The sequence below is a fragment of the Podarcis gaigeae genome (assembly GCF_964106915.1).
Source record: "Podarcis gaigeae genome assembly, chromosome: 10".
Taxonomy (NCBI): domain Eukaryota; kingdom Metazoa; phylum Chordata; class Lepidosauria; order Squamata; family Lacertidae; genus Podarcis; species Podarcis gaigeae.
The window spans coordinates 13,971,725-13,988,784 of record NC_139686.1 but is presented as its reverse complement, the minus strand read 5'-3'; the positions used below and the strand labels follow the sequence as shown (position 1 = coordinate 13,988,784).

General features: G+C 41.4%; 1 protein-coding gene and 1 long non-coding RNA gene across 2 annotated transcripts in view; one reads left to right on the top strand and one right to left on the bottom strand.

Annotated features, from left to right (window-relative positions):
- The window catches only part of LOC310826334, a 343,986-nt gene that overhangs the window by 140,244 nt on the left and 186,682 nt on the right, over positions 1 to 17,060 (bottom strand). The window lies entirely within an intron of this gene.
- Positions 1 to 17,060, top strand: part of PDE3A (phosphodiesterase 3A) — a 279,326-nt gene that overhangs the window by 187,149 nt on the left and 75,117 nt on the right. Inside the window, exon 3 of the mRNA XM_083700022.1 lies at positions 7,606 to 7,656. Within this exon, the coding sequence (XP_083556148.1) occupies positions 7,606 to 7,656 (51 nt within the window). The remainder of the gene's footprint in view (positions 1 to 7,605; positions 7,657 to 17,060) is intronic.

The following is a 17,060-nucleotide window of genomic DNA, read 5'->3' as shown; positions in this document are numbered from 1 at the left end:
CCTTTTGATACACTTGAGCTTGGTAAGAATTAATATGCCTTTCATCCCTCCTCCATTAATTATATTTAGTTGTTTGTTTGTTATTATTACATTATGCCTGGGGCCCGAATGCAGCCCTCTGGGCGTCTCTGGTAAAACAGAAAGCTGGAGGAATGGAGATAAGAAGAAATTTGGGGTACCAAACTCGGGAAGCAATGCAGATATAGGCTAGAAGGATGAAACGTGGGTCCGATACAGAAAACTGGGATTAAAGAAATATCCTAGGACAGAGATACTTGACAGGTAATTCACTAGGCTCTGCTAGTGCTCTGAGGTTGATCCAGGCTATTTAAAGCATGCATAGTTCATTGCGCACGCATGTGGGTTTTGGGGTTTTTTTTTTGCAAGCAATGGGTTGAGCAATCAGTGTAGCACATCCCCTTCAAACAGTTTACTGCCGACAGCTCATGCCTTCCTCCAAATGTTTCTTGGTGTCTCTCACCCCCGCGCACAGGAACTCAGATTCCTACTGAAGTCAAACACAGTTTACGTCTTGGAAATAGGATAAAAAGGTCATATGCTGCCATGAGAAAAGTCCTAAAATATGTAGTCTTCTCTTCCTCTCCCCTCTCCCCTCCCTGTTCCCGTCTCTTCCAGCACCAAATATGATCTCATCCTTTGACTTTCTTTGGAACCAAGATCACAGTTCGGAGCTGGAGACAATTTCTTCACCATGAAGCATACAAATGCTTGCATTTCTTGTTTATGCTGTTTCTCATGAACTGCTGGACCCAACCAGAGCTTTTTCTCATGTGCCTGATCTTTGTTCCTAATTATTATTATTATTATTATTATTGCTTTTCTTTTAATTGAACACTTAAGATAATAAAAAAAACCAGAAGAGTAAAAATCATTAAACCAAGGGTGGTAACATGGATTTGATCTCATCTTCTTAGACTAAAGAAAACAATGAATATGGTCTCACATCATCACCAAATTCCTCATTCCACATGGAAATAGAAATCACCCATCGATCAACAAATTTGCTTTCGTACATTATAATTTCTCTTGATTTGATGTAGAAAGTTAGCTTATATGTTGCTGCTGTATCCCAGATTCTTAAAAATAATAACCCTCCGGATAGAGAGGGATTCTTCCCCCCCTCAAAATATATTGTTCCTCATCTTCAACTACAACTTGATGCTATTTGTTTTTAATTTGGGTTGTTCATGTAGCATTTTGAACATTCAGCTTGCTTTAACGTTCATGCCTGAATTATTAGGTTTCCCTGCACAAAAATTCAGTAGGCATTGGACAAACTGGACCATGTCAATTTCACATATGCTCACACATATGGACATATATTTTTTTAAATAAACCAATAGCACAGGCATTGTATTTAAATATGTATTCCAAAATCTATTTTATCCTAAAATGCATGATCTATACATATTTTCTCTCCAAATAAACACTTACAAGACCAGCAACACATTTTTAAGTCAATAATTGCACCGAAACATTCAGGAAGTGTTAATGCCGTCAGTAACCACTCAATCTTTTGCATATCTACTCAGAAGTAAGTCCCATTGAATTCAGTGGAACTTAACTCCCAGATTTTAGCGTTTGTTCCAATTTTCGCATTAGTTCAGGAGGTGTAGATGCATCAGAATTCACACAGTTTGAATTCCACAAGCAACCCTGTTATAATGCACGAAAATGAATAAAGTTACACAATGTTTGTGTAAGCTGCATTTGGTGTGTTTTACACATAAAGATAGCCTAATGAATTTTAAACTAATGAACTTTTTAAAATTTAAGTTACATTAGGAGACTTTTTTGGTAACTGGTAAATAAATAATAAGGGACGTGGGTGGCACTGTGGGTTAAACCACGGCATTTCCGTGTGCTGCTCTGGTTCACCAGAAGCAGCTTAGTCATGCTGGCCACATGACCCGGAAGCTGTATGCTGGCTCCCTCAGCCACGACTGGACCTAATGGACAGGGGTACCTTTACCTTTAGAGCAAACTGCATTCTGACATAATTTGGTCAAATAATAATGACAATAATACATTGGTCAATTGACCAGCCAGTTGACTAGCTCCCTAGGGTGCAAACCCTACCACATTTGCCGTGAATATACCTTCTGGCTGAACATTTTAATGGAAAGAGCCAAGGACTTAGGGAAGCAGTATCAGTTGCAGTAAACAGTTCTGGTCGGAGTGCATACAGAATACTTTACTGAGTGAGCTCCTGCACATTTGAAGGCTCACATGGGAGGTATTTAGTGAAGAAGAGACTCTGTTTTATGTGCAGCAAGATTACTGTGTTTTAGAATCCACCGTGAACACTGCTAAGTCAAATAGAGTGTTGAGGTGTTTCTTCTCTGCTTGAAAAAAAGAGCCAAGCTGCAGGAGAGAGGAAAAGTGGGAATCTCTCATAGGAGCTACAAGGCGTGGCCTAACTGAGATACAGAAGGCTGAGTGCTGAGCTCTGGAAAGAGGGGGGAATATAGTCGCTTGGAAGTTAGAAGACGAGACTAAAAAGCCATGCTTGGAGAAGCATGTGATTGTAATTATTAGGCTTTAATTCGGTTATAAGTTTCTGCAAGCAAAGCTTTTCAGTGTTAAAGTTTGGACATGGGTTTAAATCCGAAAGAAAGGTATCAGCCTCTCATATATAATACATTGGTTTCTGGAATTCCGTCTCACACCTTTGGGTTTGCCCTACTGTGTTAATTTTGTGATTGGCGATAACAGATTATATTCTGAGGGTGTGGCTAAACCCCAGTGTTTTGCACTGTTTGCTTTGCAGCCACAAAAGGCGATGGCTATGCCAGATTTCACAAAAGACATGATTCTTCCGGGGGGGGGGGAGAAATGGAAGACATATGGGTGCTATAGTTTGCTACTATGAGTTATTATGATGGTTTTGAGCAAGAGACTCTGTGCCAAGTTTATTGCTGGCGTCAGCAGCAGCAGCATTGTTCTCAATGGGCTTTTAAAAGTTTTTTTTTTTTCCTGGGTTGGGAAATGTGTTCCAAATTCAGGAAACAAACTTTAGAGTGATGTTGTGAGAGCGGAGGGAGATGGTCTCAGGACAAAACAAAGGCGGGGGGACTTGTTCTTTTGCAAGAACAAAGAGTACAGGAATGCTCCTCTCATAAGGGGCTGGTGAGAAACCAAATTCGATAATTAAAAGAGATAGCTATCTCTGGGAAATGGGTACCAGAGTTTGTTTAGTGTTTAGCTGCTTAGGAGCTATGTGGGCATTATCAATATATACATTAATAATAAATAATGTAAGTGCATATGTTGTTAGGGGAATGCACGGCAGTGGACATTTTCCTGTAATCTGAGAAGAAATCTGTGGGTGCAGCTTTGTAACTTATTCACAAAAACGTGATGGAGTCTCTGGACTCCAAAATATTCCAGTTCCAAAGCAAAAGTGTCAAACTTTTTGTTTCCAAGTGCACTAAGCCCCTTAAGCTATTCTGTTGGCCCAACCAGCTCAGCATTGTCTGCGGTGACTATCAGAGGGTCTCCGCAATCCTCAGCCAAAAGTCTTTGCCTTTATTTAGAGATTCCATGCTAAGATGAAGAGAAGAAGAAGAAGAGTTTGGATTTGATATCCCGCCTTTCACTCCCCTTCAGGAGTCTCAAAGCGGCTAACAATCTCCTTTCCCTTCCTCCCCCACAACAAACACTCTGTGAGGTGAGTGGGGCTGAGAGACTTCACAGAAGTGTGACTGGCCCAAGGTCACCCAGCAGCTGCATGTGGAGGAGCGGAGACACGAACCCGGTTCCCCAGATTATGTGACTGCCGCTCTTAACCACTACACCACACTGGCTCTCAAGATGGCTGGATGGCACCTTGTACGCCTCCTTCCAGCAACTCCTGGTGCCAAGTGTATTGCTCTGTTTTCCTTTGGATTACCTCAGCAAGGCCAAGAGAGGGGTCTTCTCTCTCTTTTTTTTTTAATGAATATTTATTAGGATTTTCAATAACAAACCAAAAACGAAAACAAACAAAAAGAAAAGACAAAAATACAAAACTTAAAAACAATTAAAAACACATAAAATTTCACATGCTTATTTTCCTTTAACTTGTTTCTCAGACCTCCTCACACCTCCCCTTCTTGTATTCAAATTTAAATTATTAACTCAGCAAATCCTTAATACTTATTTCTCAACTTTAACTTAATAATTTATTTTAACATGTTATTATTTTACTTTCTCTCTTTCTTCCATTTCCTTAATTTATTTTTGTAAACCTTATCCTCTTTTAATTTAGATCATTTTAGAAACCAATTTTAACTTATCCAAACTTAAACATCAATACTTATACATCAGTTCTCATTCTTAAACCTTTTTCCTAATGTCGACCAAAATTCACTTCCACGACTTTCCCAGTTTTCATACCCATAGCAAAACAATATACAGATAGAACAAATTATAATTGTATACCCTTTGAATTCCCAGACTCCCCCCTCCCCTTTCCCGGTTTCAGTCCCCAGCAAATGTCTATCAGTCTCAATATAATATTAGCCTGGAGATCGAGAGAGGGGTCTTCTCATCTAGGCAGCCCAGGACCTCCATACACACTGCCCATGTGAGTGCTGCTAATGCAGTTGTTTGACTTCACTCCTAGGAGCACACGTCATTTGTCTATACCCAGAGGTCTCAGGGTGGTTCATAGTAAAAATCAAAATATAAAACCACAAAATATAGAGTTGTATTGATTTTTCAAAACGCTTCCAGAACCAGAACATAACCAACCTAAATTCACACTCCTCTGAATTTTGCAAGGCAGTTCTTCAGCCAAGTAATTAGTAAAAGAATACATAGACTAGGGTAAAGTGTACATTAAAAAAAATACACAGATTAATGAAAGTAACACAGAGAGATGCATATTAGAGAAAATGTAACTATTGGATGTCCATCCAGAGTGATTTCCTCAGTTAAAATGTCTTTTGGATAGCTAACAAAAAGTGTGGGGCAGCCTTGTTGGTAGTTGTGTTGATTTTCACATGCAGAAATCTCAGTGTGCTTGTATGGATGGTGACCACAAAGCGCTTTTGCTGCGTCTGTGTAATGTTTGCTTATGACAATCTACAAAACAGTCCTTCGATTGAACCCCTTGTGTCTCCTTTGAGAGTTGGACAGACAGCATTAAGCCGTTTGTTAAGGATGATGCACAATTGGAATGACTTCATCTGGGAGTCTCTTGATTGCAACCTTCACAAAATGTCAAAGAAGGATGGTCTTCCAATTTGCGAAATCTCTGCATTAAGGCAAAAATGCCTCTCGGTCAGATTGTGGCAATGTTAAAAATGCAGCGTTGACAAGGTAGACTCAGATCACACAGCTGGATGCTTTACACAAGCAATTTGCTTGTGGGTTGATCGTCGAAGTAGGAATTTGAAATGTGCTTGGTGTCAGTGCAGTTCATTAGTAAGTTCTGGACACCAGGTTGTGGACCAGAAGTGCTGCATTGGTGGTTAAAACTCCTGCAACTGGTTTCATTTCATATTTTCATTTGGTCTTTTGCAAGAAGCTTACCTGCACTAGAATTCAGTGTTTCTAGTTGCACACCAAAATGCCATTTGTAAAGGCGGTTTTTGAAAGAAAAAAGAGAAAAAACTTGAGTATTTTACTAAGAATTATTTATCTGAAGCTGCTCACCAGATGGGATGCAGCTGCCATGATATTTTTCAGGCAGTTGGGTCACTGTTGCTTTCTGGGAGAGGTGAGGGGGCGGAGAGTTCAAAACAGAGTCAATACAGTACAGTGGTACCTCGGGTTAAGAACTTAATTCATTCTGGAGGTCCATTCTTAATCTGAAACTGTTCTTAACCTGAAGCACCATTTTAGCTAATTTTAGCTAATGGGGCCTCCTGCTGCTGCCACCGTGCAATTTCTGTTCTCATCCTAAAGCGAAGTTCTTAACCCGAGGTACTATTTCTGGGTTAGCTGAGTCTGTAACCTGAAGCGTTTGTAACCTGAAGCATCTGTAATCCAAGGTACCACTGTTCTAGATTGAGTTTGCACCATGCAGAATTTTCCTTCCTCTCTATTTCCTGGTAAGCAGTCACAGTCCACCTTCTGAGAATTGGGCATCGTGGCTGGTGATCTGCTTCTGATATTTATTTATTTATTTATTTATTTAATTTTTTTAATTAAATTTTCCAACATACATTTATAGTATCCAATCTAAATTTATCACATATTTTCTCTTTTAGACTTCCTTCAACCTCTCTGACAATCATCCATTATTCAAATTTTTAAATACACATTTCCTAATTTTATATTGCATTTTATAAACCTTCACACACTTAGTTTTCATCAATACAATAGTCCTCTAACATTTACAGAGCTTCTTGAAATCCCACTAGCGTTATTTGCTCATCACATACACGTTTCAGATAGTCTGAAAATTTTCCACAGTCTTCAGTGAACTTTTGATCTCGTATATATCTGATCTTTCCTGTTAGTTTGTCCAGCTCAGCATACTCCATCAGTTTCATTCTCCATTCTTCGAGCGTCGGCAGTTGTTCCTGTTTCCATTTTTGGACCAATAATATTCTCGCTACTGTTACTGCATATTGGAAAAGTTTACAGTCCATTCTATTTATTTCATTTCCTACTATTCCTAGAAGGAAAGCCTCTGGTTTCTTAACAAACGTATATTTCAACATCTTTTTCATCTCATTATATATCATTTCCCAGAAGCCCTTCACCTTCTTACAGTCCCACCACATATGATAAAATTCTTTTTCTTTACATTTCCAACACTTATTACATGTTTTATACATTTTTGCCAGTTTCACGGGTGTGATGTACCATCTGTAAATCATTTTCATAACATTTTCCTTTAACACAGTAAATATTTATTATTTTTGATAGCGCTGTGGTTAGGGGGAGGGTCTTTTCTGTTGTGGTGCCCACTCTTTGAAAACCACCTCCCCTCAGAAATGATATAACGCCAGAAGCACATCACCATAATGAGATCTTTCGGGCCTGTTAGATTGACTTGCTGTTTTTTACTCAGCTACGGATTTTGCCATTTTTATTCATTGTTTGATGTATTGATTTTATGGATTCCGCCATATTTATTCATAATAGGTTATTGTGTTGATTTTAATGAGTGTGTATTGTAAACTGCTTTACTCTTTTTTTAATGTTAGGTGGCATTTGAATGGTTTTTGATTTTTTTATATATATAACCCCTCTTTATATAAAATGTTCAATCTGGCTTAGAACAAAATAATAAAACATAAACATTGATACTGTAACATTCATTTTTTTTTACTATTAGCAAGCATGGGGAAAGTTCATCGGTCCCTTTTATTTCACCATAAACTAATTGCAAATCCCCTTTCCCAAAAATTGCAAGCTCCTTGGGGGCAGAGATCTCTCTTTTTTATTCTTCTTCTAAAGCTCCTAATACCTAGGTAGGTTTGTTGAGCAGGAGACTGTTATTAATTCTCAGGGTCATCGGTTTGAGCCCCACATTGGGTGAACGATTCCTGCGTTGTAGGGGGTTATACTAGATTACTCTTGCTGTCCTTTCCAACTCTATGATTTTGTGATCATATTAATGGTAATCTCTCCTTTATGTTTCTGCAGATCATGGGACATTCTGATTGGGATCACAAACGAGGACCCAGAGGATCTCAGGTGAGTTTTTGCAAGGTTTTTCTACAGCTGATATAAAGGAGGGTTGGGGAATGTGGTTGTTTGGGAATGTGAGTCTACGTTGGGTTAAATATTTCTCCAATATATTTGGTGGTCAATCTGGGCAATCAAACGTACCAGCAGTGTGTAGGGATTTCTCAAACCAATCTGAATGGTGACCTGTAATGAGATATTGGTCCTTATTTCCTTCCTGAAATCAGATAAAGCTCCTGCAGAATATATACAGTGGACGCTCGGGTTGTGAATGTGATCCATACGGGAAGCTTGTTCACAAACCACAGCGTCCGCAGCGCCACAGCTGCGCACGCACAGGTTGCGATTTGGCGCTTCTGCGTGTGCGCAAACGCAATTTAGCACTTCTGCGTATGCGCAAGCACCGAAACCCGGAAGTAACCCGTTCTGGTACTTCTGGGTTCAGCACGGTGCACAACCCGAAATCGCACAACCCGAAGTAACCCGAGGTATGACTGTAGTTCCACTTGAGCTCTACAAGGAATATATAGAATGATGAATACCTATCCTGACTGGATATTTATTTACCACCATAAACAACACAAACCAAATGTCCTCTGCATGGAAAATGACTGTCATTTTCCCAATGTGTATAAGAAAGGATACAGAGATGAATTATCTGCGTAACTATTGGCCAATCAGCTGGTTAGACTTCACCTCAAAGCTATATACATGGTGTCAAATTACCAGTTTAAATTTATTTGAATGGAATAATTTCAAAGCTTTTTAAGCGTGGCCATCTTTAAGCCTTTAGATGGCGGGTTTTTGCGTATTTGCTTTGCATGTATCCCTCTAATTTATATCGGAAATACTGTGTGTGTTTCTCATGCATCTCTTGGTGAAAACAGTGCTGCTTTTACGTTTTTAGTCTGAAGAGCAAGAACCACACGCTTTTAATTAATCAATAACGAAGTGTCATCACGGATGTTTCAATTGTTTAAGGCTGTTGACTTCTTGGTGACATCTGCTGTTGCATTTGAGTGTTGCTTTGCAATATTAGCATATGTTGTGCTGTGCAACCCTAGCCCAGCCTTCCTGGGAGCCGGCACCATTGAATTCAATGGGATTACTTCTGAATATACATGATTAGGATTGTGCTGTAAGGCTGTAATCCTAAAAATGCTTACTTGGGACTAAGTCCTGTTGAACTCACTGGGACCATTGTATTAACATCCATAGGACTGGGCTGTTAGTCCTATAATACAGACAGATATGGATAACGGGTTCTGCCCAACTAAGTTATACTTGGCATTAATGAATCTTAACTTACCGGTAGTTGTGTCTATTAACTTCACTGGGTCTACTCTGAGTAGGACTACCATGGGATACAAGGCGCTATTGCTGATTTATGAATTCATATTCACCATATATATATATATATATATATATATATATATGTAGGTTCATTAAAAAGTAGTACATTCCATTTTCTTGTATAATATCCGTCGGTGTCTTCCGAAATTGCTTTGTTTTTGCACGTGACCAGAAGACATGTATGTTTTAAAGAAAGTATTTTAATGTAAAAGCAAAGGAAGAGTTAGAAGTCACATGAAAGGGTGTTAGAAGCGTGAGGGGCTCTTAGGGGAAAGAAGTGGTAGCCCACAGTGGAGAATTGGCAAGTGTCAAGTGAAAGAGCAGCATATAGAGAATGGCTATAGAACAGCACAAGACCTTTGAGACATCTGGTTAACACAAGATGGAAGAGAGAGAAAGAGAGAGAGAATCTATTATACTTTGGCCACTGGGAGAGTAGGAACAGGACATATTGCCCAATGGTTGAACCAGCTTCTCCTTGTTTTCTGCATACCTTGATTAGTTTTTGAAAGGACAGACACTAGGAATGAGAGCTGAAGAATGGAAGCTTATTCCCAAGGAAATATAAACATATTTTCGGCCACAACACTGAGCTGAATTATAACGCCGACATACTGTGTGCTTTTATTTTATTTGTATTTATTTGTTTGGCTTCGCTGCCATGGAAACGCAACAGATTTGGGGAATTTGTCACACAATCAGGTTGCCAATTCCATATTTATTTGAATCATCTGCATATAAAAAAGTGTGGTCCATCTCCAACTACTATGTGATTGAAGAGTTGCTAAGTTTAGTTTTTAAAATAAAATAAAGAGTACTATAAAGACTAATGTTATGCTTGTCTGTTTCGTGATCAGTGAAAAACTCCTCAGGTTTGTAAAGTTCAAATGAACTTGGTTGTTTTAAAAGAATAACCCCAGTACTTATGGAAGGAGAAGCCCCCAAGGAGGAGAGCAGAGGAAAATGGAAAGAAGTGTTGATGGGAGAGTCAGGAAGGGAGGAAGGGAAGAGAAGAGAAGAGAGAGAGAGGTGTTGAGTTCTTCCATTTTCTGAACTTTCCCCCATGATGCTGACTGCTGTGAGATTTACCATGGATTGCAGAATGGTCGTACTGTTGAAATCTTCTTCCTCAAACCAAAACAAGTGGGAAATTTGTCTCTTGAGTTAATATGTTTCATAGGATATATCACCTATATTAAATAATTTTGAGTATTAAGTTAAAGATTTAAGTAAAGTTGAAGATGTGCCCAAGGAGAAATAATTCGGATTTCACAAGGATGGGTTAATCTACCATGAAATTAGACCTGTGGTCTTCAGCTTTTTGAGACATAGGACCTTTACCTCCAACCCAGAATGTGAGACTCACTTATAGCATGTATGTCATCTTTATCCTTTGGGTTTCCATTTGTTGGCGGCCTCTATCAGCCTTTCTTCAACTCTTCTTTGAAAAAAGAACAAAGTGGGGGTGGATAACCAGAGCAAAATAGAACACTGGTGCCCTTCATCCACCTTGGGTAGGGATGCGACTTGAGATGGAAGAAAAATCTCATCCAGTTTGCGTTTAAGGCCAACTACCTATTTTGCACTTTCGAAAACAAGGGAACTGAAAGACAGCCATTCTCCAAAATTCGCACTTCTCTGAATTTTGCTATGCAGTTCTCCAGTCACATATTGTGTACAGGAAAGTACATAAAACAGAGAGTGTGCATTAAAATCCATGTGTTTGTGAAAATAGCATATTCACAATTATATTAGGGAAATTAGTCTGCAAAAATGTGTATGTTAGGCATGATTGCATGTAAAGATGTGCATATATTGGGATCAACATGGACTTAAATGGTGATGAAATTTCATGTGAATTTAAAAACGGGGGAGGAATTGCAAATTAATGTGATCTTACCTCAAGACAAAGAAAAGGGAGAGATAGAGATAAAATGCAAGCAACCAAAATGGACAGATTCGCCAATCCCTAGCTGTTACCCATATACGGGTCAGGAACTGCTCAGGTGAGGACCAGTGGCATAAATCAACTTTCTCATCACTCTCAGGATCTGGCTCTCTGGGCTGACTGTGATAACAGTTATTGGAAAAACTGAGCTTACTCTTTTTCTGGGGAGTTTGCTGAGATGCTGGTAGTCTGGTCTTAAGCTCAAGCTGAGACTTTGGCTTGTGTTGCTTGAAGCTTGGTTTGCAAGTTGGGCACCAGCCAGGACTTTGAGGAGCAGATGCATCTTATACAGGATAGAAAGGCATGGTTGTGTCTTCAAGAGCCCTAAAGAGCACAATTGACACCTGATGTTATATATGTAGAAGGCCTGGTCACACTCAAGGCCCAGTTTGAGTCTCAGAGGCTGAAGGAGGTTGTATGAGGCCAGAGGATTGGTGGGGCCATTTCTGAGAAATTAAGCACCAACAGCTGTTCTTCCTCTGCTGCTACTGATCTAACCAGCCTTCTGTGCCAGTTTTTTTAATCATGGGGAAGGCTAAGGGCCAGATCTTAAGACCCAGTTGGCATTTCATGGATGATATATGGTGTGTCTTTGGATAGGCCAATGTTTACTGCAGAACAGTTTAGACCTCTTTGGCTTTGTTGACTCCCCGCTTCACAACTCTACTCCACCCTTTTGTAACAGCATGATCAATGTGGGTTGAGCTTGTGCACAAGGAGACTCAATTGCACAGCCACTTCATCATCCACCTCAAATGTCAATTGTTCCATAGATGAACCTGCCCTGTTCAGATGCCCTGAATCTTCCATCATCTCGCTTCATTGGAGGTCCAGTGTGTTACGAGAGAAGGATAAAATCCTTTCTCTATCCACTTTCTCAGTGCCATGCATCATTTTCTAAACTTCTTTCATATCACCTCTTGTGTTTTTCTCTAAACTGAAAAGCCCAAAACGCTGGAACCTTTCCTCATTGAGCGGGGGGAGGTGGCTTCATGTCCCTTTTCCACTTTTTGAGGCAAGACAACCACAACTATACCCAGTATTCCAAATGTGGTCGTACCAAAGATTTGTACAGTGCCACTCTGATACTGGCATTATGATTTCTGGCCAGCAAGGCTGCCTCTGTTGGAAATCCAAAACTTTTCATCACACACATTGCTTGCAGGCGCACAGATCTTCACCTGTAGAGGTGTGCTTCCTGCAAAAGTGTACACCTTCCCATTGGTTCTTTTGTGTAATGCTCCACTCCTAAGCTGTTTCCCCTTCTGTGGGGGACTTGCAAAGCATTGCTTTTTTTTTTTCTTTAACGGAAAGTGAGAGATAGAAAAAAGACGCCAGTTTATTGAGGATGCCATATGGAGAGGATTTAGCTGCTGATACAGTTCTGGTGCTGTTGGTTTGTTGAGTGGGTGTTGAGGCATAACCCCTGGTCTTCAGGGAACAGGCAGTCCTTCCTTTTGCAGACTTCCATGAGATGATGCTCATATAGAGAGAGAGATAGAGGGAGGGAGGGAGGGAGGGAGGGAGGGAGGGAAGGAGGGAGGCAGGCAGGCGCACTGGTCCGGTGTGTTTTAATTCACATTAAATGTAAAAGCTCTCAATTATATATAGCTGAGGTGCTGCAATTTACCCTTCCAGTTCCTAAGCAACAGCTATTTTCAGATTGAGAGTGTCTGGTGGTGTTGTCTACCTACTTCATGCGTCTATGAGGTAATTCATCATCGAATGCTGCTGGGTTGTTTCCCCCCCCCCCTCCACCCCACTATCTCTTCCGTGGCTGCTTCCTATAGAGAGATCAAGGCATGCAAAACTGGGAAGAGTTTGGACCAAACAAACAAACAAATCCACCATTTCCCCCACGGCTTCCTTGCAACACCTTTGCAAACACAAAACTTTGGGATCCTTGAAGTCGACTTGAGCGATGCAACGTAAGGATCGGGAATAATAATTTTTGCTGCTGGTTTGAAATTATTCTGTGGGAGAGCCTTCTTGAGCAAAACTGGGAATCATGAAGCGGCGACCTTTGCTCTTGTTGAAGCGGCGGTGGGAGTCTATCCCTGTTACCGATCAGGTACTGTGGGCTTCTCTTTATATTTTCATCTCTTGGTGATAACGGCACAAAGAACTGCCAGTTATTGTTCTTACGGTTCTAGGAAACTGGTGGGCATTGTCTGTCGTTTCTCTGAAGCTTGTTATTAAGGTTTTGGCTTCAGAATTGCAGTTGGTGCTTCTCTTAGAGCTGTAGAAGCCAGATGCCTTGGTTGCTGAGAAAGATCATGTTCATCACAGCACATAGCAAACCTGCAAGGCAAGATCTGAAGAGCACGGTTCCGATGAGAGTTGCAGAGAGTCAGCAAATAGTGTAATAGTTTTAGATTTGGTGGGTAGCCTTTGGAAAGGAACCCCAGCCTAAATATTAGGGGTAGTGTGAGTTGCACATTTATATATGTCTACATTTAAGCAATGAATAATTTGTTAGCTGGTGCCGGTGAATTCGTGGCTTATGTGTTCCTGAGAAATTCTGAAAACTGTGTTACACAGCAGAGGCTGTTGGGGTTTTGGTAGTGGTTGAATGGTAACAAATTAATAAATTTACTGCATATGGTTATTCTTCAAAGGATGTTACTTTGCATGCAGACCTTTGGTTAAAACTCAGCATGACAGACTAAATTATCCTTTGCGGAATATAATTGCACATTTGTGGCATTAGTACAAATGCAAAAATCCCAAGTATTCATCATCCCCCCTTAAAATATTGCTGTAAACATCTAAGAATGTTGACTTCTTTTTTTAAAAAATCCCTGTGCAAAGTTGGTTCATAAAAGTTGCTCCTGGCTCCATTAAGCTTCATCTATTACCTGAGCTTTCTTAGCTCTGTGGTGGAGATTGCATCACTCTTGCCAGCAAGAGTGTTGGGGCATATGTGCTCAAAGGAGTGGAGTTTTTGTTTTATAGACCAGGAGAAGACAGGCAAGCATGGCTTCCTTTTTTGGATGAAACAACCCCAGCTTCCTTCAATCTCCTTTGCTGCTCCCACCATGTCCTAACCCCAATGCTACCACACAATGGGGGGTTTAATGCTGGTTGAGGAACCAGATTCTTAAACCCAGAAAAAGGCATTGGTTTGTTGCATAGTTTAAGATCCTAATGATTAAACCAGCGTCTTCCCACAGCTCCCTGATTCAGATGTATTGGAGGAGCTGAAGTTTAAGCAAACCAGAATCAAAACACTGGCAATCTATGGGGAACGGAAGCATCAGAGTTATGGTTCATTAAGCCGGGAACTTTACATCTAAAGTGACCCACTGAGCTACCACTTTCTGTGTTAACACCTGTTGGGTGGAGGCTTCTTCAGATCTGTAACTTGGTGGCATTTACCATGTGGTAAGCCATACTTGTGGAGTGGCTTACTTAGTTGATCGGAAAGTTTTCTTGTATAAGGTTCTCAATAGCCTGGCGGGGGGGGGGGGGATGGGACATTCAGTGTGCGTGAGGAGCACCAGATCAGTAGCTTACTACATACAAGGCTTCCCAGGGTTTGAGCTGGAAGACCTGGAGTCAATTAGGAACTCTGCTTCATTCAAAACTCTGCTTCACTGCACCACCACAAAGTCTGTTCAGAGAAGAAGAGGAGTTTGGATTTGATATCCCGCTTTATCACTACCCTAAGGAGTCTCAAAGCGGCTAACATTCTCCTTGTCCCTTCCTCCCCCACAACAAACACTCTGTGAGGTGAGTGTGGCTGAGAGACTTCAGAGAAGTGTGACTAGTCCAAGGTCACCCAGTAGCTGCATGTGGAGGAGCGGAGACGCGAACCCGGTTCACCAGATTACGAGCCCACCGCTCTTAACCACCACACCACACTGGCACTCTCCCTCTGCAAGAGGGACTTGCAGGCAGTTGACACCTGGACGCACAACAGAGTTGTTCTGATCAGGGGGGCTGATGATCCCATGTTTCTTCCTGCTGGAAGATGGAGCAAGCTTGCTTTCTGCTGCTTCCTAGGGTACAGCCCGAACCAATGGATTCAAATGTCAAGAAGATTCCAACTAAACATTCAGAATAACTTTTTGATGGCAAAAGCAAATTGACAGTGGAAGGTGGTGGGCTCTCCTTCCTTGGAGGTTTTTAAGCAGAGGTTGGATGGCCACCTATCAGGTGTGCTTTAGCTGTGATTCCTGCATTGCAGGGGGTTAGAATAGATGATCCTTGGGGTCCCATCTAACTCTATAGTTCTGTGAATGTCTGCTGTGCAACTATGTCGTCTGCTGAGCTCTGGTCAAAGTGGGGCAACTTGCCGAAGGAAGCTATGGGGCTGTCTCTCTACATGTCCAGACGGATGGCAAGCAAGCCAGCTTCTCTGCTGCCTGCTGGTCGGTTTACCATCTGTTCCCATTATTTGCCATCTCTCTGCCCTTTGAGGGCTGGATCTTGCTGGCAGTTGGACTCAGCCACTTGGCAATATCAGCCATCTCACGGAACAGTTTTATTAAAGTGGCCCTACTGTGGTGTCAGAAATGGTGCAGACCAGCCATTACAGTACACAGGAGAAAAATGCAGGTGAGCGGACTCTGAAAAACAAGCTAATAATAATAATAATAATAATAATTTATTTATACCCCGCCCATCTGGCTGGGTTTCCCCAGCCACTCTGGGCGTCTTCCAATAAAATATTAAAGTACAGTAGTCCAAACTTTAAAAGCTTCCCTAAACAGGGCTGCCCTCAGATGTCTTCTAAATGTCAGGTAGTTGTTTATCTTTTTGACTTCTGATGGGAGGGCATTCCACAGGGTGGGTGCCACTACTGAGAAGGCCCTCTGCCTGGTTCCCTGTAACTTGGCTTCTCACAGCGAGGGAAACGCCAGAAGACCCTCGGCGCTGGACCTCGGCGGGTGGAGACGCTCCTTCAGGTATACTGGAGTGAAGTGATAGGAATAAAGTCATAGGAATTTTTATTTCCTTCACACACATACTTCTCTAGTTATATTGTAGTGTTAATATGTTTAACCCCAGAGGCATCCCTAGGGTCCCTTGTGCCTTTGTCAAGAGCCTGTTTCTCTCCCCCCCCCCCCCCCCAAAAAATCACTTTACCACAATAGGCACATTAGAAATCAATATATTTTATGTGACCTGAGTAGTTGAAGCGTCCAGAGTGAGGGCAAAGTGAGGAGGAAAGGCAGAAAAATTTGCACACTTTTGTGCCACGGCACGAGAAGAATGGGCAGTTTTTCTTGCAACAGCGGTGTCTCATCGCCACACAAATATGTGTCATACACTCCATAGTCTAGTGGGTGATTTTTGCACGACCTGCGCCCCCAGCGTGGGCTGGTTTTGCCAACCCCGAGATATGCCTCTAGCCAACCCCCACCTGCCTACCTTCTTAGTTACAACTAGTTCAATGGGTGACACTGCCTATCATCTTCCTCTGAGTCCTACAAGGGTCAATACTTAGGCTAAGGAACTCAGCAGGGAGAAGGATAGGGAGAAAATTAGAACTAGTCGGCGCTTGCTGTTTTCTACCCTACATGGACCAATGGGCACCAGCCACCACTGGGGGCAAATGAGCCTCCAAAATATACCATAGAAAACGATATTTTTAAAAATTATTATTATTTATTTATTTTCCTTTGTATTTTTCCAACCTGTTCTGGAGTGTGCTTCTTGTGTGGGTAGTAATTGACGCCGCCTCTTGCAGTCTAAAACAATTGAGTGAGTTTTTTTGTTCATCTAAATGCACAGAATCACATCACAGGGAGCAGTGGGGGGCGGAATCTTGCTTATCGATCCGCTGTATCTCGTGAGGGGGAAAAAGAAGGCTTGAAAAAGCTACTTGTGTGCAGGTTTTGATTCTCTTGAACAGCCGCAGAGTGTTGATTGAGAGCTTTGGGGAAATGCTTCTTTTTCTTATGGAGAACTGATCTGGGTTTAATAACTCTTCCACTTGTTTTAACCATCAGTGCAGTCATATGAGGAATTGCAGCGAAGGTGAGCAGATCACGGGTAATTCTCCCGCAAAGCTTTTCTCAAGGGGCAGCTCTAAACTCTGATGATTGCTCAAAAGGTAATTCCAGCTGTGGAGCACTAAGGACCATGCTCCATGTTTTAGATCAGG